The sequence below is a fragment of the Suricata suricatta genome, chromosome 14 (genome assembly GCF_006229205.1).
Source record: "Suricata suricatta isolate VVHF042 chromosome 14, meerkat_22Aug2017_6uvM2_HiC, whole genome shotgun sequence".
Lineage (NCBI taxonomy): Eukaryota > Metazoa > Chordata > Mammalia > Carnivora > Herpestidae > Suricata > Suricata suricatta.
Window position 1 is genome coordinate 53557446 of NC_043713.1, and position 23212 is coordinate 53580657.

Sequence of the window (23212 nt, forward strand, 5' to 3'; positions counted from 1 at the left end):
TTAAACCTGTTCAGTTAGGGAATGTTAATCTAAATTTTAAATTTGTTGGCGCTGTCAACAGAACCTCATGACTTGCTTCTAATCAATAGACCATGGCAAAAATAATGAAAAGCCAACTCTCTTGATTGTCACGTTACAAAAAGTTATCTTGCTAGCAGACACTTTCGTCTCCTTCTTCATTGCTGGTTTTGGAAAAAAGTAAGCTTCTCAGGGTCCTACGGTCACAGGAAAATGAATTCTGCAAACAATCATAGAGAGCTTGGAAGTGGGTCCTTCCCCAGCTGAGCCAGCAGATGAGACCCCAGGCCCTGGCTGACACCTGGACTGTAGCCTTTTAGAAGAGCCAGTAAAACCAGGCCCAGACCCCTGAACCACAGAAACTGGGAGATAATGATCTTAAGCTGCTAATTGTGTGGTACTTGGTTATGAAGCAGTAAAAGCAGATACTGATTTTGGTGGCAGCCTTGGGTCATTGATACCCCAAAATGTAGGAGTGGTTCTGGAACTCCCCCATAATGGTACAGGCTAGAAAAATTATGAGGAGCATAACAAAGAAAAGAAACCTTGTTAATGTACAATTTTATGAAAATGAATAAGCACTTATTGCTGGGAACAGAGAACCATGAAAACACTAGGTTGGTTTTAGATAGTGAACATGGACAGCATGCTGACTACTGGCAATACTCTATTGAATATCTCAAAGTTGCTAAGACAGTAAATCTTAAAAGGTCTCATCACAAGAAAAAAAATGTGTAACTATGAATGAGTATGCATGTTAACGAGACTTACTATGGTGATCACTGCACGACATATACAGATATGGAATGCTTACGTTGCACACCTGAAACTAGCATAATGTTATTTATACTTAAATAAAAAATTAAAATTCAACAGCAAACATGGGTATAGCTTGATGGATATAAAATACACAGATTAGGTGCAGTCATCTTTGGGAAGCTATGCATCATTCTCACACCAAAAAAGTATTAATTTTTCTCAAAAAATTTTAATTTCTTAAAATTTTAAATTCCAGTCTATTTCACATAGAGTGTTGTTAATGATTCAACAATTCTATACATTACTCTGTGCTTATCGAACTCTTACTCCCCTTCACCTTTCACCCACCCACTTCACTCCCCCTCTGGGAACACTCTGCTGGTTTCCTATAGTTAAGAGTCTGTTTTTTTGGTTTTGCTTTTTCCTTTGTTCATTTGTTTTGTTTCTTAAATTCCACATATGAATGAAAGTATATGGTATTTATTTCACTTAGCATTATGCCCTCTAGCTCCAACCATGTTGTTCCAAATGGCAAGACTTCATTCTTTTTTTGTAGCTGGGTAATGTTCCATTGTGTATACACACACCACATCTCTATCCATTGATGGGCCCTGGGGCTGCTTCCATAATGTGGCCATTATAAAGTATCCTGCAATAATCATACGGGTGTATACTTTCAAATTAGTGTTTTTGTATTCCTTGGGTAAATATTCAGTAGTGTGACTAACGGATCATGGAGCAATTCTGTTTTTAATTTTTGAGGAACCTCCATGTTGTTTTCCACAATGGCTGCACCAACTTGCATTCCCACCAACGGCTCATGAGGGTTCCTTTTTTCCCACATTGTCGCCAACACCTATTTTTTGTGTTTAGCCATTCTGACAGGTGTGAGGCGATATGTCATTGTAATTTTGATTTGCATTTCTTTGAAGGAGTGATGCTGAACTTCTTTTCATGTATCTTTTGGCCATCAGTATATCTTTGAAGAAATGTCTGTTCATGTCTTCTGCCCCTTTTTAAATTTTTTCCTATTGATTTCTGTAAGTTCTTTATATATTTTGGATACTAACCCTTTATTAGATATGTCATTTGCAAATATCTTCTCCCATTCAGTAGGTTGTCTTTTAGTTTTGCTGTTTCCTTCGCAGTGCAGAAGCATTCTGATGTAGTTCCAATAGTTTATTTTTGCTTTTGTTTCCCTTGCCTTAGGAGACGTGTCTAGAAAAAAATGTTGCTATAGCTGATGTCAGAGAAATTACTGCCTGTGTTCGCTTTGGGATTTTTATGGTTTCAGGTCTCACATTTAGGTCTTTAATCTACTTTATTTTTGTGTATTGTCCTTAACACATTTTTTTGGTTGGCTTCAAATACAAAATGATGCTTGAGTTCCTAAAATGAATATGTAGTATTGACAATACGGACAAATGGATAACTTCTTCACAAATAAGAATCTGATTCCCCACTACGATGAAGATACGTGGTCAAATCTAACAATTTTCAGGGCAAAAATTATTTTTGAAAGAGTTTTTTAAAAAAATCAACAAGTTAGGTAAAGTGACACGGTAGTGTACACCAGCAAGCGCTCTTGGCAGTCCCTGGCAGGAAAGGGGTTTGAGCAGATGAACTGTGGGAACTGCCTGGGCCCCTGTAGGAGGTACCGGCTCTTCGGTTCAGCAACGGTACGGATGTGAGAGAGAGAGGGGTCTCTCTGGTAGATTAAAAGCACCCAGAAACGCTGGGGTTTATAGAAGAGCCTCTTTTCTTATAAAAATCCTAAAACTTTGAAAATGAGATTGTGCGGTAGCTAGCTGTACTTGTTAAGGCTGTCATAGGCAACCAAACATTTATGTGTATGTATTTTCCCATCTTCGATACCTGGGAGAGTCCATACACTGTGCCACCCCATACACCTTTGGTCCTGGAAAAAGACCAGCTCCCTATCATGCAGATGAAGCAGGCTTTGAGGTCCTGCGCATGCTACCTGTTGGACAGACACACAGGGCACTGAAATCATCACACACGGAGAATTAGAGCTTTAAATGCATTTGCCAGTTTTATTTTGCTATGCAGAAACATACTTTCACGATGGGCTGAGTGATGCAGTTGACAGTGTAATGGAGAATATATTTTTTTGAAGGCTATTTATAACTAAACACTAAATACTTTAATTACAGTGGAAATTCTGTACAATTTAAGGCTTGGCTCTGAACTAGATTGTAAATATGGACCAGATTTGAAAATAAAACACCTTTTCTCAAGTAAAAGAAAAAAATCAACTTAGGAAAACACGAGGAAGAAGGAACGAAGAAAGAAAACAAAGCAACAGAAGCCCAATAGGTTTTTCTGGAGTGCAATTTCATAGTATTGTAAACTAACAAAAACAGAGGTTTTCTTCCCCCAAATAATGACAATTTACATACTTAGGACTTGTCAGCGAACTCTCGGAAGCTTTCCGGTTTGGACGCAGACCAAAGCGAACGAGGAAGAAGTTTCACATTAATATGCTAAAATCAGTACTACCTTGTAACGGATTAAATCAGATACACAAAGCAGGATCGTAAGCATTGAATATTTCCAGACGATCGGGAGTCGTTGCTGTTCGCGGGCGAGAGTAATAAAACAAGGGGAAACAAGTACAAGATCCAAGTTGTTTACTGAATAAACTCGGTTATTGGCACATCTAATCTGGAATAAACCTGACACATTGGACTTAGACAGCTTCTAGCATTTTAGGGTCATCTTCATCTGTCTGTAAACAAAAGATCTGTCACCTAAGAAACTGCAATTTCGTTGAGACTTTGATAAACTATGAAAGGCATGGATTGTTTATGTGTTACATGAGATCACGGTTTATATTGTTGGTTATGAACGTGCAGGTATAGCTGAAAACTTAGACACTTGGAGGAAATTAAAAATGCTACTCTTTTTGTAATTTTATCGTTGCTTCATGCAATATCAGTTTCGTGATACTGATTCGGATTGTTTTATTATGGGACGATCTCTCTGCCGGTGTCTTTATTCATGGTCAAGGTCAGTTCTTCCGGATTGAAAGTGTCCATGGGCAGATACAAGTCAGTTGGGTTAGAAGAGGGAACTCCATATAGGCTGTGGTTTTCCTAATGGTTTGCATGACTGGATTCATGTGCTGGCTAAGTTAGTCCTGTAGGAAAGAGATTTGACCAGTTACTCGTTGGAAAACACCTGAGACTTCCTCAGATGCAGGCCACAGAAAATGTACGTTGCAGGTTATGAAATGCACTTTTGGTCAAGATACTGGAAAACACCAGCGGAGTCACTGGCATGCATTCTCTTCAATAACCACGGCATCGCCCGCGTGGTGGGGTCTCACTGAAGAGACCTTTTTCTGCTCCGTCTTCCCAATTATATCATTTGAACGTCACGAGTGACTTTCACATTATCCCCTATGAGAGGCCACGCATCGATCCGTATGCCTTAAAGCAGTGGTAGAGAACTCCCGATTTCATTTATGCATGTAAAGGGTTCGAGACACTTCTATCACATAAGCAAGAGAGCAAGTAGGGCAACCGTTGCATTCGGCATTCCGAGCCTTCTAGGGATGCCTGGGGCCCGGGAGTCCTTGCATGGCCGGTTAGTGTGTGTAAGCCGTCTGTGCGCACACACAAGATGTGATCTGCTCATGACGTGAGCCAAACAGCCATTGAAAAGGCATGCACACAGGTTCTGCAGAAAAGCAGGGACACAAGACTGCATTTTTGCCTCCTCCTGAGACACGATGCTATACTAAGCAGCGAAAAATCATCCCAAAGAATACAGAAAATATAAGACATCCGACATGGAAGTCAGTGCCCGGGTTTCAAATGAAGAAACAACACAAAAATAAGAGCATAACTAGGAGTATCACCAAACACATCTGCAGAGAAAGCTTACAATGAATGAAGTAAAGGTGCTGTCCAAAGGAGAAAGAGGCACATTTTATTTCCCGAGTATCTGGAACACACAAATTGTACCTTTCAGAATGAAACGGCCTTAGTTCTGATTAGGCCACATGGCAGGTGAAATCAGTTTTGACCTTTTGAATTTGGATCATGAAGAGTACAGGGCATGGATGAAAAGGAAACACCAGTGAGGGCATGCAAGCAAAGACTGCTGCTTTCTTGATCCTCTAACTGGCAGAGTATGCAAAACGTCCATATTATGGAGCCCCCAAATCTGAAACAAACCAGCACCTGGAAACTAAATCTCCATCCCCTTGGTGAGCAGCACTGCAAAATGCCAGTGAGAGAAGAAAGAAAGAGGAGGAGGAGGCAGGGGAAGGAGAGGGGGAGGTGTCCCATGCTACATGCCAGCCAAGACCAGGTCTAGAGAATCAGTGTCGCCTCTTACCTGGGGTCAATCCTCTCCATCTTCCGGCGTGATCTCGGTCTCTTTATGGACCACTACTTTGGTCACTGACATGTCAGGGTGCTGCTCTTTGGCCTCTTTAATTGCCTGAGCCAGAGCCTATCCCCAGGAAATCACAGAAGGGCAAAGACAAAAAGGGGGTGGAACATGCACGATCAGTAGCAAGGTGGAGACTTATGAGCAAGATCTATCTACGTCATTTACAAATGAGGTACAATGATTGCAGAAGGAATTATACACTGCATACTGAAAAGTTAATTCCGAAAACGGTTTAGACTGCATGATGGACTAGAAGGACAACACTGGGAAGAGTAAGGCTGACCCCTCTGTTTCTCAGCCAGGGTATTTACCCTCTTGTGCACACTACCTGATCATGATCAATGTCCGCATCTCCCGTGATGACTATTCGCTTCTCAATCCTCGTCTCTGAAATGCCTCCTTTCACAGTCTGCGAGGGACAGGCAAGTGTCATAAATTGACCCGCTCAGAGGAACAGTCACTGTTCAATGGGGGAAATTAGCAGAAAATGCTAACGGAGTTTTAAATGACATCATTCACTAAGAACTGAAACAGTTCTTTGGCAATTACTTAAAATCGTTAATTTCAGAAGCGAGCCTGGAACACAGTTCACTGGAACACTTATCATGCGCTTAGCACTGGAGTTCTGTGTTAAGCAAAGGGTATCAGAGCGCATATTCCTAACCAGAGACTAGCACATGAGGACAACTGGCCCAGATGGGGGGAGAGAGCTCTAACGCGGGCTTCCTGATGCTCACAGAACTCTGGGCCTGTGCAGCCCCACCGAGAAGAAGTTCTGTGTGAAGGCCCACCCCACTTACTTTGGTGATGTGGGTAGTGGTCGTGGTACTGGTGGTTTCAGATGTGATCGTCTGCGCGCTCATCAGCACACCTGGCTCCAGGTCAGCGCCAGGATCGACCTGCACAATCAAGAACGGACACCACACTCAAATACTTACCTCTCTAGAGGTTTGCTGTGTCAGGTCAGGGCCCTACGACGACGGACTTCTCTCCCACAACCACCGTGCTCTTCAGGCAGCACACGGGAGCTCCGGCGATGGGCACAACACAACCCAACACAGCCAGAGTGAACCGTCGTTTAAAAAGTGGGACTTCAGAAAGGTGAGTCGTGTCTGCCTGAGCTGCTATTTTTCCCGATCTGTGGCTGTGGAAATAGGTGCCTGAGCCTCATTCTACATTTTGAGATATACGAAGACTGGCTTAAAGTCACCTGATGCTTTTTTGCTTGGTAATAAAATCATGCTTATAACCATTACCGCTCCTGATAGACACAGCTTGGCTGGTTAAATGTCATGTACTTATACTTAAATGCAGTCAGCCAGGAAAGGACCAAAACAAGGTACGGGGGCTCTGGTCCTTATAGACGGTCTTACCTGTGATGATTCATACGTTATGGTTTTTGTTTCTGTGTGAACTACTGGCACTTCCTTGGTAGAAATTTCTGGCTTTACTCCTCCTGGTGAAACACTGCCAAAGCTGATGGTTTCTGTCTTCACAGTTGATGACTGTACCAACAGGAAGTAGGTAGAGTGGCTGTTACAGTTTGCACAAAGGCATAATTTTATTGTTTCCCCCCTTCCTTCTCGGTGGATACGTATAAGCACAGGTGAGTATGAGGTAAATGTTTATGGATTACATGGGGAGGGTACGTTGAGGAATGAGGCAGACATCAGATGTCAATCTTCCAGAATTACTTTTTTTTTTTTTACATGGGATGTTCCAGGTAAAGGAAAGCACTTTGAAGGCAATATTTAAGACACTATTTTTATGTTCCCCTTCTTTTACTGCATAAGTAGATCAAAAGTAATAAATCAGCCTTCTGTTTAATAACTTCTTAGAAGGGAGGAATGGATGCTAAGACATTATTGTTTCTGCCTCCAACAGCATATACTTCAGGACTCTCAGAGAGATAAAGAACAAAGTTCTGGCATTTGGTACTGGGGCAAGCACGGTTTCTGGGTAAGTACACTGATCAAAAAAGGAAATTTATCAAATGCTCAACGCTCTTGGCTGGCCATGCACTCCCCAAGTTTAATGCCAATTATAGTAATTACAGTGAAGGTAGAAACCATTTCCTGGAACTGCACATTATCAATAATCATCAGATGTGTGTAAAAGTGACCCCAATGATGGAAGCCAGCATGGAGACCCCTGAGATTGCCATGCAAGAGGGAAATAAGAGGAGAAACAAACTGCACTTGGAAAAGGTCAAAAATTCAACTTAGCTCCTCCACCTTTATCTGTAACTAAATTTCGGGGACTCCCATACATATCAGTTTTACATTGGTGCTGAAAGTAACATCAACTACTAGTTACCTCGAAATGAGGTTTTTGTTCCCAGGTTTCAGAAACGTGGACGGCTGCACTCTGCTCCTCCTCTGACTCATGGGAAACAGTGGCCGTTCCTTCCTGTTCGAGGACAGCTGTGCCGGCCACCTCCCCCTTTTCCTCTTTAGCCCCCTCTGTCAGAGCAGAGCCCTCCTTCCCTTTCAAGCCAGAAGCATCAGCAGATGCTGCCTGTGCCGCAGCATCCACATCCTCTCCAGCCGCATAAGAAGCATCCCCACTCGCATGCACATTCATGACATGTCTTTCCTCCACCAACACGGTTTCCTGCACAACCTTCTCGGTGCTAAGTGGCTCAGGGTGCTGGCTTGCTTCCGTCTCTGTTTTGCTGGGCCCCGTCTTGGTTTCCGTTTTCTGCATGGGAAGACATTACAGTGTCAGTGGGACTCTCCATAAACCAAGAGTCAAAAAAACAAAATAAAAACAAAAGCAGCCACTCACCAGGCTGCCTAAAGCCGGCGTCAAATGCTCATGCCCAGAAATGCTTACAGAAACTATCAATTGGCTTTCATTCCTCCTGCCATCATCTCTGATGCATGCGTGCTCCCTCCCTATCTTGACACACACACACGCGCGCGCGCGCGCACACACACACACGCCCCCAAGCCTATGCTGCTATGTCCGGAGAGCCCAAAAGAAACGAGATGCAGTATAAAATGCAATTAAGACAAAACAAAACGAAAGCGTTGGAGCCCACACCCACAGACTCTGGCAGCTTTCTTAGACCTAACAGAGAGCATCAAATGCTTAAAGTGTTAAATGCAATCACAATTTCTCAACCTGATTGCTTTTGGAATATCAGAGGTGTGTTTTCGTGGTGAAACTACAGGCACAGGACAGCTACGCTGGGCAGGCACAACAGAAAATAATCAAGGACACCTCAGAGGTGTTTAAGGCAAAGCGGCTAGCACGTAACACCCGTGCGCGTGCACTGGGATGCAACACGCGCGTGCACAGCCAAGAGGCATAAGGAAAGGCTGAGGGGCGGAGCCAGGAACACCCAGGAGGAAGCAATTGGCCACCTGAACCCAGCTTTGAGAAGTAGAAGTAACCCCTCCTATGAATTCTGTTGGTTTTCTCGCAGAATCTAGTAAACTGAAGATTTCAGAGCCATCCATGAGCTTTTCGGCAGAAGACTGTTTGGTCTGGGTGAACAAAGAAACGGACAGTCAAGCACAGAGACAGAAGAACAGGCGGGCACATTCACATTCACAGCCGGTTAGACAGAACTGTAAGGGAGGAAGGTGGGAGGAGGGAGGCGAAAGGAGGGAATCTACCAGATAAAGTTGGGAAACAGAAAAGAATGGGAAATAAAATAGCAAATTGAGGTGACCATGAGCTCTTGTTTGGTAAAGCAGAGAGTTATTAGGACATGGGCAGTGCTGGTTTAAGCAGATCATTTTCCCTTCATTGCAAGCCACAGCAGCACTACCACATCTCAGGATCGGGGAGCTGGAAATAAAACGGAAAGTGTTTTAACGCTTACGTTGGACTGCGGTGTTGATCTAAACCATGACAAAACTTAAAAAGCTTGGGTTGGCTGCTCTCAACAAAAAGCCAAACAGCGAGAGGAACAGAAAAGTTTAGGGTGGAAGGGCGCTGCCTCAAAAAAACGTCATGCTGGAATCTGAAACGGTGGCCCAAAGGAAAGGCACTGGTTACCACAACTCGGGATGAGGTGGACTCGGTAACATAATGAGCAGTGGCCACGGTGAAGGCCGGTTCCTGCGAGTATCTCCACTCGGACAGGCTCTTCCGCCTGGGACCAAAGAGCCCCACTTTCAAGACCTCGCCCTCCGGCGCTGGCTCAGTCCTGGCCGGGCGCACGCCATCCGGGCCCGCGTGGGGTGCTGCATCCCGGCCCAGGCCGGGGGCTCTCTGGAGCTCGTCCTCTTCAGGGCTCGGCCGCCGGGAATCGGCTTCCCTGATGGGAGCCAGGGATTCGGACAGTTTCCGCTTGGGGGTGTGCACCTCGGGGCCTCTGCTGGATTTCTCATCGGGGACAATGTCCAGGACCTCGTAATCAGCCGTGACCGGGATGATCTTCACAGACTCTGCCAACCCTCTGTCTGCTTTCTGAAAAGCTTCCAGACCGCAGGGCTGCACTGTCTTCTCTCCCTCCTTGGCCTTTCCAGTCATGGTTACGATCTTGCCAGATACAGTGTCGTAGGATTTTCCTAGAGTGTATATTTTCTGTTTGCTTTCTCCTTTCAGTTGCATCTCCCAGGCCAAGTCATCGAAGCTCTGCATTTCCAATGCACCAGATCTTAACAGATCGGCAGGGATGTCACCAGTTCTACTGCTCACGGTCACCACCTTGTAAGTCACAGTCTTTTTCGAATCACCATCAACTACCTCAGTGGGTACTTTGTCTACAATAACCCAATCCTCTGTGCCCTATATTTGAAATATAAAAGCTAAATTAGAAATGCTGATGGTCTCATTTCTAAAATAAGAATCCTTTAAGAAACCAGGGCAAAAGCTACATTGTGGTGTGACTGCACAGGACTGGTGTTCCTACCTAGTAACTCTGATTGCAAATCTCTTCTTATCCAAAACTTACAAACTCTAACCTTCACCTTGGAATACAGTCTGCACGTAGAGTTGTAATTTCAGATTTCTTTCAATAGGAGCATAACTTGGTGGTAGATTTTTGTAAGAACATATCGGACCTTATGTTAAACGTCAAATCCTTTCATATTTCAAGATTAAATGATGTTAGTGAAAGTGTTATACAAGTTATTTAGCTCGTGTGGACACACAAAGACAGTTTCCCATGGTAACTAGAACACTGTACTTCATATCTGCTGTTTTCACAAAGAAGTTGCCAGCATTACACAAATGTCTGTGAGTATCGTTTTTCATGTTGGTAAATTATAGTTTCTTATATAAGAGACCAACTCTCCCATAGCGCTTACTATGCAATAAATACTGAGTATGCCTGTGGTCAAGGCACTATCGTTGGGGGCACTGTTGGGGCCTCTTATAAATAAATAGGTCATGGTGGCCCGATCTTAGGTACAGTTCAAGCTCATGGTGTGAGTAGTTTCGTGGCCACTTTCCTTAGTCTTAGTTCCAATAGGACAGAAGAAATGAAAGCTAAGAGGCTGCTGTCTGAGAAGGCTAAAAGGATGAGACCAGGCGGTTGGCTAGTCTTACAGAGCACAGAGAAGAGAAACCAAACCAGGGGCAGATGAGTGCCTCGGTTTACATTTTAAACTACGGTGTTTCCTACTTTGATGCGTATCTTACTCTGAAAACTTGAACCTAGAAATAAGTGTGCCTTAAGAAAAAAAAATTATAGATCCGTCTACATGTTGGTGCTGTATGAAATGAAATGAATTGAAAAATAACCTCTAGGGTCGATGGGACAGTTTTCTGGAAAATGATTTGACGAGAGGCAACCACAGAGCCCGCAGAGTCTCCTTCCTGCATTTTCTTTATCATACTCGGCTAGTGGGAAAACCAATAAAAGTTCAGAATTTTCAACATCCGTCAAGCTCATCTAAATTAGTATCACTCTATGGGTAAAGCAGACAGTAAGAAGTCCCAATAATATCATTAGAAAGCATAATTATAATGCTTCACCGACCATGCACAGATATAATCACCTAGGCACAAAAGCCATAAAGGAATGATGGCTGATAACTAAAATCATAAGAAAATTCCTTTTCCCTCCCCAGAATCTAAGCAAAAATGATATACGTACCTTAGAGTTTTAAGCAAGGTAAAGTTAAAAATGAAAATAAAAACTAAAGACATTTTAATGACACTGAAATTTGAAGAGAATTTCCTTTTGGGAAATTCCTTTATGTTTGTTTTTTACCTGAGACTCAAGGAATGGAGAGCTTTCTTGCTGCAAAAATATAACTTTCTCAGAAATTTCTCTTTCTTCTTTGGTCTGTTTGAATAAAGGGGGTTGGGTTGGAGAAGAGGAAGTAGACAGTTTCCAGAAAAGGTAAGTTAGAAAGAGAATTCTTCCATTGTGTTATACATATCATAGTCATTCATCTCTTTCTGAAAAAGTGTATTGTTTATGAATTTGAAAAAATGGTCCGAAGCCATCTCCTAGTCTAATAATTATTTCCAAAAAGTAACATTTTATGAAACCCTAGTGTAGGACTCACATGTTTTCCAGTTCTACAAACACAAAACACGTATGAGCAAGAGTTCCTTGGCCTTTGGACAGTATCTAGGTCAGTCCTCTGCAAAACTGCAGAGGTGAGGAGTGACAGAAAAGTTAAGATTAAAAAAAAATTAAGCGAGGAACAAAAATCCTTGCTCCTACGTGGGATAAATCCTGCTTAATGCCGGGCAAGGGAATGAACATGGGCCACTGCATCAGCTACTAACCCTGAGCAAACCCAGTCAGATCGAGATTGCTTTCTTAACTATTCCATGAATAAACAAAGTGTACTCAAAAGTTACAGCTTTACTTGAACTTCTGTAAGATGGTGAGTGACTTTAAAAAGTCCATTTCAAAATATCTCGGTAAAGAGTAAGTACTTCAGATCTTGCTTTCTTTAACCTGTACCATTAAGAAATGTTGAAGTGGCCATGTCATGTTAGTAACTAGCTTTTTTCCTTTTATCTACTTTTTGTTCCTTTCTTTAGTATTAGTAGGAATAATTCAAGTGGCAAAGGATTAGCCACCGAGCCTATTTCTATGCATAGCATATACTACTCCGTGGAGCAGTGAGAGAAAGGGTATTTAGGAAGAGTAATCTAAAACATAGTACCAGAAAGTTCAAGGTTTCTAGGAGAACAGAGCTTGTACAGTAAATCCTGTTGTTGTAAACAGTAGAATTCAGTGAGAGCTATTTAACATTCCTACGTGGGTACAGATCTATCAGTACTACATTTAATAGTTTGCCCGTAAGGATTCTAAGGGAACATTTGGAATAGTCTTCTGGAGGACCTACTAAAAGACTGTGATAGCATCGTTCTCCTATGCCCCCTTTCGATGAGGAACAAGTAAGAGATTTTCAAAGGGGAAGAAAAAGTCCCTCGCCTGCCTCACTTTGGAAAAAGGTATTGGAAAAGACAAAATGTTCTATGTGGAACCATTAAATATGGATTTTTGTTTTGTTTTGCCTTAAATTGAAGCCTTTTTTCATAGAGAAATAAGAAACAGGAAGGAAAGGTCACAATTATAGGTACTTTTCAGAACACCACTGCTAAGCCTCTAATTATAAACACCGAACTAAAGATTATTCCTAAAATGAAAGCCTGAAAAAAACCAATAATAGCAGGAAAACAGTAGTTTCCAGAATTTCCTGTTATCTGACATCAACTAATTTCAAAATATCTTTGTCTTCAGTTGAATGTATCAACATTGTCTGAGTTCGGGATGGTGTATGTCCACTAAGAAAAGGGGATAGATCTTAAAATAAAATCCTATTTTTATGGTCAACCCCAATTCAGTTTGGCTACAGACACATGAAGAGATGCCAGTGAAAAAAGAATCAAAATGTTTACTTTTAATATGGGTCAGAACAGAGTCAGCTCTGTACCCCAAACATTTTGTTTCATTACTTAAACATTCATTGCTATATCATAATTGGGAAATAAGGCCTTTACTGGTGTGCACAATGTACAGACGTGTTACTTACTTTCAGGGGATTAGGGATTTCTATAGTGCCATAACCCTCATTTCTCCCTAGGCCAGGGTTCAAATGGGGCTGTACGTTAGAATTATGTGGAGAGGTTTTAAATAATAGCAGCACGTGGGGATGCAGCTCAGACTAACTAAATCAGATTCGGATCCTCCCTGCTTTTTATAAAAGTAGGCTCCACGCCCCAAGCAGGGCTTGAACTCACGACCTTGAGATCCAAGAGTTGTATACTCCACCAACTGAACCAGCTAGGGGCCCCCAGACTCTGACTGAATAGATCCCTGGCATCAGTATTTTAAAATTTTTTCTGTAGGTAATTTTAATGTGCACTTAGAGTTAACTCCAAAGCCCGGGTCACAGAAGTCAGATTCAGAGAATGAAGATAACTCTCACTATCTATAAACAGATGATCATGGCGAATGGTTTTTTGTTGTTGTTATTTTTGGCCCAAATCGAGGCCCATGTAGGACCTGAGTAGCAAGAGTAGAGCTGGACCAGCAAGCAAGCAAATGCACAAATAGAGTCGATTCTAGTTATTCATCATAATTATGTTCAATGAAATCACCATGAACGTTGCATTAGTGAATACTGAACCACTGGCTTTATGGGAAATACATGGTTAAGGCTTCTGTGAGCTTCTGGTCATCATACTGTCAACTGCTCAATACATAACCTTGTCTTCTATGTGTTTTTATTTCAAGATGCCTTATTTAATACATATTTCTGATCCATTAACATGAACTCACCGTCAACAGCACTATCACATGTTGCCGAAGGAAACTTTTCTTAACACATGCATTTTCCCAAAAGGCACGCGACAGCCTTCTTGTGCTTCAGAACACTAGCTAGCAGTTCAGTACTGTGGGGGGGGGGGTCATATTAAACGGCAAAATCACCGTCAAAAATGCAGCACTAAATAGGCAGGAGAAAGTGCATTTGTTTACAGTATGAGAACAGAAACAAGGCAGAGCACTGCCTTGTTCAACCCAAGCTGGGAATGTGCACGGTGAGAAACTCCAAGTTTTCACCACCCTGTGGCTGCCTGCGGAGGCCCGTGAAAGCGCCATTACCACTGACTTTAGGGCTCCAGTGAACTTCAGTGAGCAGGCGAATGTGCAAATATGGAATCTGTGAATAAGGAGGATCCGCTGTGCGAAGCTTACATGCCTATAAAACTGCCACCTACACTAAAAACGAAGATGTACTGACGCTGCATAAGCCCTAACAGGTACCGCATTTTGGTTGGGGTTTGGAAATGCTCAGGATTCAAGTGACCAGGAGGGAATATACCTGTGGCAGGGACTAAGCCTAGGTGCATCATAAAAGGCTGTCATGGGAAAGATGTGTGGGCAGAAGACACACCTGGAACCCTTCACGTACCATACATCTCTCCTTCCTGTGTGTGCTGGGGCCTGGATATGGGCTTGTCAATTTTTCCAAGTTAATAAGGAGCTGCTTTGGGGTACCCTTGCTACTTATCTGCTGTTAACTCAATATCTGAAAGTTGAAACCACTGGCAATAAAATCCCCATTTTATAATAAACATACATAATACTCGTAGAATATAGTCACCACGACTAGCTTACTCTACGGTACTCAAGTAATCTGAGCGACACTGATGTGTCATGGTACAGGAATACTCCGTCCACAGTACTTTTCACTTACTCTGCATACAAGGGCCCTTTTCAACGTAATTCAAATGGATATATGCCTTGTCACTTGTTAGCTGGGACTGGAACTGTCGTGAACAAAGTGACTGTGGTCACTCTTAACTGCTTCCAAGGGAAGCTTAGAAAATGATCAAAACGACTGTAATTATACTCTTCTTTTCACTGCAAGGAGCTAAGCATCACACATAGACTACCATTTGAAGAATTTTTCTCCTATAAAAGCCTAAGTTTTAATTTTCTTCTGTTCTGTCTCAGCTTTCTGGACAAATGTCTTACAGTAAAGGGGCCTTGAAAAGAAAGAAGTTAATCAATGTGATGCTAGAAAGACTGTCCTACAAAACTACTTCTTTCGGAAGACAGGGAAGGGAAGATGATGTCTAACAGCTGACAGTGGCCTCACTGCCATGTGTGGGTCCCACAGTGGAGGCCGAGAAGACATGTCAGCGGATCCTCACATCTGGCAGTATATTTAAAGAGAGCTTTTCAATACGAAAGACTCTTACTTAAAAAGGAATTGTGGGTTCTACGGGCTCTATTAAAAATCAAATAAAAACGGATTATAAATCCATTAAAATAACCAACGAGGCATATTTTAAAAAATCAGTCAAAAATCAAAATCCAATCAAACCCTGATTGCATCAGGGAAAAAGCCTGAAAGCGTCCCCAGAGTCGAGGAGGTGCTGAAATTCAGTCAGTTTCAGTTGAGTGTTCAAACAGGAGACAATCTCCATACACCTCCTCTTGCAACTGATGAGAAACATTCATGAGGTTTCAGAGCATTTCTTAACAGGCAGCAGAAAAAGCATTTTCAGGAAAAAAAAAGTTCATTAAGACAGTATGTCAATTTCTCCCAGCTGTGAAATCTAGGTTTACAGTTGGAATAAACCCACTGGCATGCACTGTGCTTCCCCGGAGCCTCCCTGTTCCCTCCAAGCACCCTGTGGCTTGACTACTCACTCCTCAGCCCCCCACCCTTTCAAACTTTGCAGCCCTGACCGTGTCAGTTCAGGGCATGCGCAGACAGCCGGTAAGGCTCTCTACTACGAAGCCTGCCAACTCCGTCCCCCAGGCGAAGACCCTGCAGAGAAGCAAGGCTGGTGAACAGAAGACAATGGCGACGCAGAGCCTCAATACCGACCTCTTCGGGTACGAGCGGTTCGATCATGGGTGCATCCTCCTGCCTGGCGGCTAGTCGCACTGGGGAGGTAGAGAGCCTCTTTTCCCATTCATTTGTGATGGCAGTGTCTGTGGAGGTTTCTAAAAAGGTTCTTTTCAGCTCACTAATATTGGTTTGATGCTTCATCAGGTCATCTTGAGTTTTATCTAGCTCCTATATTCAGAACATAAAGAATCCAACAGTCAACGTCTTACATTTGCCTTCCTATCTGCGTGGTTTTTTTTTAATAATGTCAAACTCATTAGTAGTCAAAAAAAAATTCTGATCAAGGCTCATGACACTACCACAAGCACTTTGGTGAAAATGTGGTATTTCTACGGAAAAGATAAGGAAAAAAAGATCTAGTTCACGCAAGCATAAAAATCAAAAGCGTTTTTATAGAGGCAAACCGTAGAGTGTAATTCACACGTAACCAGAAAAAATTAAAATACACACACACAGGAAAAGGAATCTATATCTAGGAGAGAGGAAGGAATCAGAGAAGGTCGAGAAGGTATCCCCACTTATTCACAGGTGAGAGCACACGGTTCATGCATCACTGTATGAGCCCACGGGTATGCCACTAAAGGAAATGTCAACACGCAAAAACATGCACTGGTATATACCAATACCAACCTCTAACATAAGATTACTATGTTTGACATACACATTTTCACCCTTTATTCGCTTAATCAGACTATTCTGAAAAAAGTGGAGAAGAAAGGGAAAGGTAAGGGACACAGTAGTCACGGGAACCAATGCTGTCCTCCACACTGCACCGACAATACGGTCCCCGGCTACGGAGCATGCTGGAAGACTGAACACCATAGACAGACAATGACTTATCACACACTGGTTTTTGCTTTTGGTTTCTTTTTAATTTTCTACCTGTGCCTTGAGCTCTGCATCTTCCTCCTGGTCCGACTGCCAGCATCAAGAAAGAGTGGGAAATAAAGTCTTACCATGTAATTGACTGTAGGATTGCAGAACTACGGTCTATATCAACTCGCTAAAAGGGGGCGCTAGTTTGCTCTTGTAATGGCTCTCGTCTCTTATGTGCAAGCCACCACGTTCTTACATGGAATGGAAGACAGAAGTAAACGATCCCTTGCCTGGTGGGTCTTTGATACTTTAACCTGGAGACTTTTAAGTGAGATCAGCACACACACATTAAATGAGAGGTGACAGCTGGGGCCTGGTCAGTTGTCTTCAATGAACACTAGGAAATGGTTCAGGAAGTGTGGGGAGCCCCACTAAAACTAAAATCCACAAGAATGGTTATGATCACCCAAAAATGAGTGCCCCCTTGGAATGTATCAATCTTTATCATCTCACGGGGTTAGCTATTATGTTCCCCAACTTGTAGGCCAGAGAACAGAAGCTCAAAGACTTTAACATAGAGGTCCCCTCACTTAAGAATTTGTTGGAACTCCCCCCAAATTAAATAAATATATTTAATTAAAAAATAAAAATACTAAAAAGTAAAACAAAAAAAAGAATTTCTTGGAACCTTGAGTTTCTTAAACCCATGTAATTAAAAAATAAATTTGGTAAGGGAGACAACTGATATAGTGTAAGTCAAGAAGTTGAAAAAAAGAATCACCTACCATCAACATTACCATCATTTCTTTAAAATGTTCTTTAAAAACACAACATTTATCTAAAAGCCACTTCATTATCCTTGTATTTCTAATCTCGAGGACCTGTTTAATCCTTGGACAGGTATCCGAGTGCCGGGAACTGGGGAACTAGGCCACAGCACGTGGACAGGCAGGAGTAGGCCTGCCTCTCTCCTGGGGGGTGGGGGGCACCTGACCCAGGGCCTGGGCTCTGTGCTACAGGAGCTGTCCACAGGGTGATTACAGGTGAGAACAGGGAGATGCCTGAGCAGGGCCTGCACAAATCAGTCTGTCATGGCCTCCGCCCCGTACCTCCTTCATGGGGCAAGACTGCCTGCCCAGCAAGCCTCAGCCTGCACTACTGCCATCTGGCTCCTGAGAGGAGGGAGGGACAGTGCTGAAAAAGGCTGAGCGCCCAGGTAACGCTAACACAGTGCTGGCAACACACTAATTCTCAAGTGTGGCATGTGTTCACAGATGTTTTATCTTTAAGCTTCACAGTTACCCCTGTCTCAGGTCAGGGTTTGCATGCTTCAAATGTTATGTAACAACCTTTAAAACTGCTATAAAGTATTATAATATTTTTCATTTAGGACACATACTAAGATTACAATGAGCTTACTGAGTGTATTAACATGTAGCTACATGTAACTAATAATTCTTATAAAATCAAGATGTAATTTTGTTATATTTGGCACAGAAAATCATTAACTCGTAATAAATTTATATGTGATCACCTAAAAGAATTTGGATAGTTGTTTTACAGTATTATTTAAAAAAAAATTTTTTTAAAGTAGGCTCTATGCCCAAGCAGGGCTTGAACTCATGACCTCAAGATCAAGAGTCACATGCTCTAACAGCCAAGTGCCCCTACTATATAGTGACGATATTTTTTTTCAATGCCAGTGCTATTTTTTTTTTAACTTAAAAAATTATGATTTCTAAACTCTGAATCAAACTCTGGCATTTCCCAAGGACAAAGTTTATCAAAACTCCTTTTTAAAAAGTTTTCCTGAGTATATTTTTAATTAAGAATTATACAGATGCTATTTACATTTTTAGTTCCTGAATATTCAACTAGAAAAGACTGTTCTACCTGGATGATGTAAAAAAAAAAAAAAAGAAAAGAAAGGAAAAGAAAACTTAGAGTAAACATGATCACAAAGTAAAAAAGAAAAAAATTCTGCCAACACTTTAGGAATGTCTTGGCTTCCATTACTACAGATCTGGGTTTTATAGAAATTTTCATTACTAGCAGAGAAGATTTAAAAAACAACATAGCACACAATTTAATGTATCCTAAAGAATTTATAATGGATAAATAACAGCACAGTCTCTTTCCTATCATTGTTCAATGTAATCATTTTATAAAAAATAAAGTATTAACAGTAATTTGCTCATTTTTTTCCCTTAGAGAATCCATTTCTTTTAAGTGACCTAGGTTGTATCCATCCAGTCTACAAAAATAAGTTAAGAGAAGTATTATTCTTTTAATAATTATTGTTTGCCATTTGGGATTTAAGAGATTTCAAAATATGTCTGTATCTAGTAAATAAGCTAATTAATAGTGAATCCTCCTCCTCCTCCATCATGGCTATCACACATAAACAGCTTCTCATTTGGGAAGGGGGAATACATTTTTTAAAAAGTATTATTGGTTTATCCAAGGGTTCTCAAAATGTGATCTTAAAATGGGCAGAGCCAACATCCCTGGGAACTTGTCTGAAATGCAAATTCTCGAGTCCCACCCCAGACCTCCTTCTTGACCTAGAACCGTGAAGACGGGGCTCTGTAGAGGGCTCTCCTGATGCAGGCTAGAGTTTAGGAACCATTGGTCTAGGCAGTAGAATATATTTAATTTTCCTACTTTCTAAGTTAGGACTTAGCTCCCAGGGAAAAGCTAACATGCGGAATTCGGAGCGCAGAGCTGCCCGCACAGGGCCCTTCCGCCAGGCAACCGTGCGATACCAACCTCAGTGGCGGTGGTTTCCCCGTCGGCCGCGGTGTCCGTGCGCTCGCTGTCGGTCTATTGATCACGGAAGTGACCGGGGTCCGGGAGGAAGGCAGGAATAGAAAACAAACCCATTTGGTCAAATAAGGTATGGCACGGGACACACAGTTCACTCTCTACGTGATCAGTGTCCTACCACCTTCCCACAAGAATGCAGGTTCAAGCAAAAGCAACAGGAAGGCCAGGTTTTCTCAGCAGAGCCTGACTCAGAGGAAGACCAGAGGCGCGCAGCCCGCGGGAACCGCAGGAGCTGCGTTAGCTGAGCAGACTTGTCTGGTTTCATGTCTCGGGAAAACTAAATCGTCATTCTTTCCCTCCCCTTTTAACTAAACCCCCAAGAAAGAGCTCCTAAAAATGTTTGATGCAAATAAAATTGACGTTTATATCTGCTTTTCTATTCTTGTAATGGGTCACATTTGAAAGGTAGAGTACAATGTAAGTTTAAATAAAAAGCTACTGTAATAGTCACTGGACTTTCAGCCCCTCATTTATATCCTGTTGATAATTTGCACCCATTTATGACCATCAGGCTGTCTGCATTACCTATTAATTACAAAAACACACGCCAGTGACTCACAGGCATATGTTTTATATGTGAAAAATAGAACTCAATTTTCAAGTAGCAGTGTTAGAATTTTTTTTTATAGACTAAATGTAGTGTTTATTTTGCCCCACCCTCCTCCAATTTAAAGAAGTATATCAAGGTATGTATGTAAACATCTCTTTCCAAAACAACCATCCAAATGAAGCAAATTATAATAAAAAAAATAGAAAGAGAGACATCTACTTGTAAACAAATAAAACAAAGCACAGCATTTGACAGAGCCTAAGTTTTTAAGGGAGAATCAGAATAGCAATTTCAGGATTGGTTTTTAAGCTGTTTCATAGAGGTTTATGATTTAAAACAAACATGTTTCTCTGGCGTCTAGGAGGGCCATCGCCATTGAAAACGGGACCCTTAAGTGCCATAATACAATATGAACTGGCTTTCCCTCCACAAATGTCCGCTAATCATTAATCAAATTCCCTTGAGCAAAGATGAACGATTAATATTTTGAACACAAAAATCAAAACTGGGGGTGGAAGGCTTCAGAACCTGCCTCTTCAAATAATCCTTCAATCCTGACAATAAGTAATGTCAGGAAGGACCATGGGGGCAGTGGGTTGTTCATATGGACCTAACTCTGGCTAGGCTGACTTCTTGGCACTGTCATTTTGTATATTCCTAAAAGAAAACACGTTAAAAAGTCACGTTTGGCATGTGCGCCCAAGGTGGCAGCCACCATGCTTCAGTAGAACACGCCTCCCAGGAGTCTGGGAAAGAACGTGTGCTGACATGCTTTCATGACCTGACTGCCTTGGCAACACCTTCTGAGGGAGGGGTGACCATTAGTTTTCTCTTAAGGGTGGTCATTGCTATGGTAGTAGCATGGCATCACCAACTGCCAGCCTAGGGAAAGGCTGATTTGAGTTAGGAGGAGAGAGATGGGTTATTGTTCAAGTGTACAGATTAACTCAAAGAAGCCTTAGGGTTTCAAGGACAAATAAGAATGACCTGTGTGTCCTGTGTTGACTAGTTTTGTGAAACACTTCCAAAGGGCTTGGAAGTATTTCTTCTCCTACATACTTCCCCGTATGGCTTTAAAATTTACTAAGGCTTCTTGGCTTTAGACTAGAGTCATGGTTAAGGGTACGGGCTCTGATGTCAGACTGACGTGAGCTCAAATCCTTGCTATTTAAATTTGTGACACACTGGACACGTTTCATATTTTAATCCCGATTTCCTTCCAGTAAAATGGAGAAAGTAACAGCCCTATCTGTGTCAGGTAATGGATATGTAATATCCATTATTGTGGGTACTGGATATATGATTGGATATGTAATATCCAACATAATGTCTGGCACATGCAGACCTAAAAGTGCCTGTAGCTGTAATACGTTGATGTTAATATTATATGTTAGTATCATATTATAACCTTACATAATTATTACTACTGTTTTTTCTAGCTATACCAAAAAAAATAGCTTAGGCCATATCTAAAGTCCATTAGATTCTTAATGACTGCATAGTCAGCTATTCAACAAATGTTGAGTAGTGCATAGTTAATAAAAGAAGGCTGAATAAAGCCGCTTTTACAGCAACTGTTCTTTATGTGACTGAACAAAAACTATGAAAGGTTAACATGTCACAAACTATCATATAATTCTCTGTATACAGAACTTAAAATGTGAAAAATCGGCTGATCTATTCATTTTTCCTCCAAATTTGAATCTTTTTCACGTTATGAAAAAAAATTCCTCACAAGTTAACACATAATTACAATCTACGGTATGGTGGACTACATTCAGCTCATGTTTCTTGACCAATGAGTTAATATTCTGTTCCCTTTTTTGTGACCATTCTTGAAGGTACCAAAGAAAAAAAAACGGTCGGTCAACAAGCTTTATAGTTGAAGTGATTATGCCTTTTCTCCATTGGGGTTCACTTTTGAGAAAGGCAGGAACTAATTAAGCCACTGCAAGACATGAAAACTTGAGGCAGTGATGATAGACTATTTGAAAAGAATTACAGCCATTAGTGATTTTGCAAAGTGAATCTGACACAGCTGAACCGTATGCTGCATGAAATCACCCAGTTTAGCTGCCAAAATGCTCGAGGTCTACAGACTAAAACAGGCCATGTAAACAAATGGCTTTTTTTTTTTTTGTCCTTAAATGGAATGACCTACATAGGAGTCCTCTGGCTCAGCCTGACCCGGAGTGCACTGCTCTTAACACTTGGGGTTAAGAGACGACACTGAACAGATGGCCACATGCGAAGTCCTGTGTCAGGAGAGCTGTCGTGGCTGACCCGGGCTGGAGAGGAGGGCTGAGAAGACCACGGCAGCCAGAGCTGGCTCGCAGTCGCAGAGGTTTGCAAGGACAGGGACAGTTATCTGCAGGAAGGCTCCGGTCACGTGGTCCCTGGCTTGCGCCGGTTAACTGCTGTGATTTGTTTTGCTGATGTAATGCAGACATGCCCAAATTTAACATTAATTTTCATGCACTGATTACAACAAGATGTACACCCTGGATTAGGCACAAGATCTGTGTGGTTTTCTACAGAAAAATTCAGTTATTTAGAATTCAGAAGAGCGTACGATGGCAATCTTTTTGGTTTATGTTAGCTCGGCGACTAACCCCATTGCTAAAGGCAAAATATACATCCAGGTTGGACTCCGGCTCACACTACGGTCTGTGGAGATAATCTTGTGTTCTTACGTTGTATGTTCTGGTCCCATTTTATGTGATAATATTGCCACTATGAGAGTGATAGTAAAGGCTAGGATTCATTCTCTTAAAATCTTTTCCACAGATGAAAATTTAGTTTTCTATTAAATATATATTTGGAGCTAAGCCATACTACCTAAGGACCCTGAAAAGGGTTGCAAAGGGCCAACTTTTATTTAAAACATCTGTGAGACCATTTCCATTTTTTCCCTTCTGCTGCTAAGAAATAGTCATAATATCACTAAATATAGACACAGACCTTGCCATTCTATATACTCACAGGCACCCCTCAAATTATGATTTCTAGCTGAGCTGAAAACTGAATA

The 23212-nt window shown here is 41.8% G+C and overlaps 1 protein-coding gene across 13 annotated transcripts in view; it reads right to left on the minus strand.

Annotated features, from left to right (window-relative positions):
- Nucleotides 1–2804: 2804 nt before the first annotated feature.
- Nucleotides 2805–23212, minus strand: part of EPB41L3 (erythrocyte membrane protein band 4.1 like 3) — a 143723-nt gene continuing 123315 nt past the window's right edge. For 4 of the 13 annotated variants that reach the window (XM_029921901.1, XM_029921900.1, XM_029921905.1 and 1 more), the window contains 10 exons: nucleotides 19578–19631; nucleotides 16875–16910; nucleotides 15969–16160; nucleotides 8568–8690; nucleotides 7516–7899; nucleotides 6573–6704; nucleotides 6000–6098; nucleotides 5528–5608; nucleotides 5143–5259; nucleotides 2805–3937 (listed from right to left, as the gene is read on the minus strand). In XM_029921901.1, the coding sequence (XP_029777761.1) occupies nucleotides 5149–5259; nucleotides 5528–5608; nucleotides 6000–6098; nucleotides 6573–6704; nucleotides 7516–7899; nucleotides 8568–8690; nucleotides 15969–16160; nucleotides 16875–16910; nucleotides 19578–19631 (1212 nt within the window). In that variant the 3' untranslated portion in view covers nucleotides 2805–3937; nucleotides 5143–5148. Of the gene's footprint in view, nucleotides 3938–5142; nucleotides 5260–5527; nucleotides 5609–5999; nucleotides 6099–6572; nucleotides 6705–7515; nucleotides 7900–8567; nucleotides 8691–9207; nucleotides 9943–10899; nucleotides 10999–11371; nucleotides 11447–15968; nucleotides 16161–16622; nucleotides 16689–16874; nucleotides 16911–19577; nucleotides 19632–23212 lie in introns of all 13 variants that reach the window. The other 9 variants (XM_029921896.1, XM_029921898.1, XM_029921897.1 and 6 more) reach the window with 6 other exon arrangements.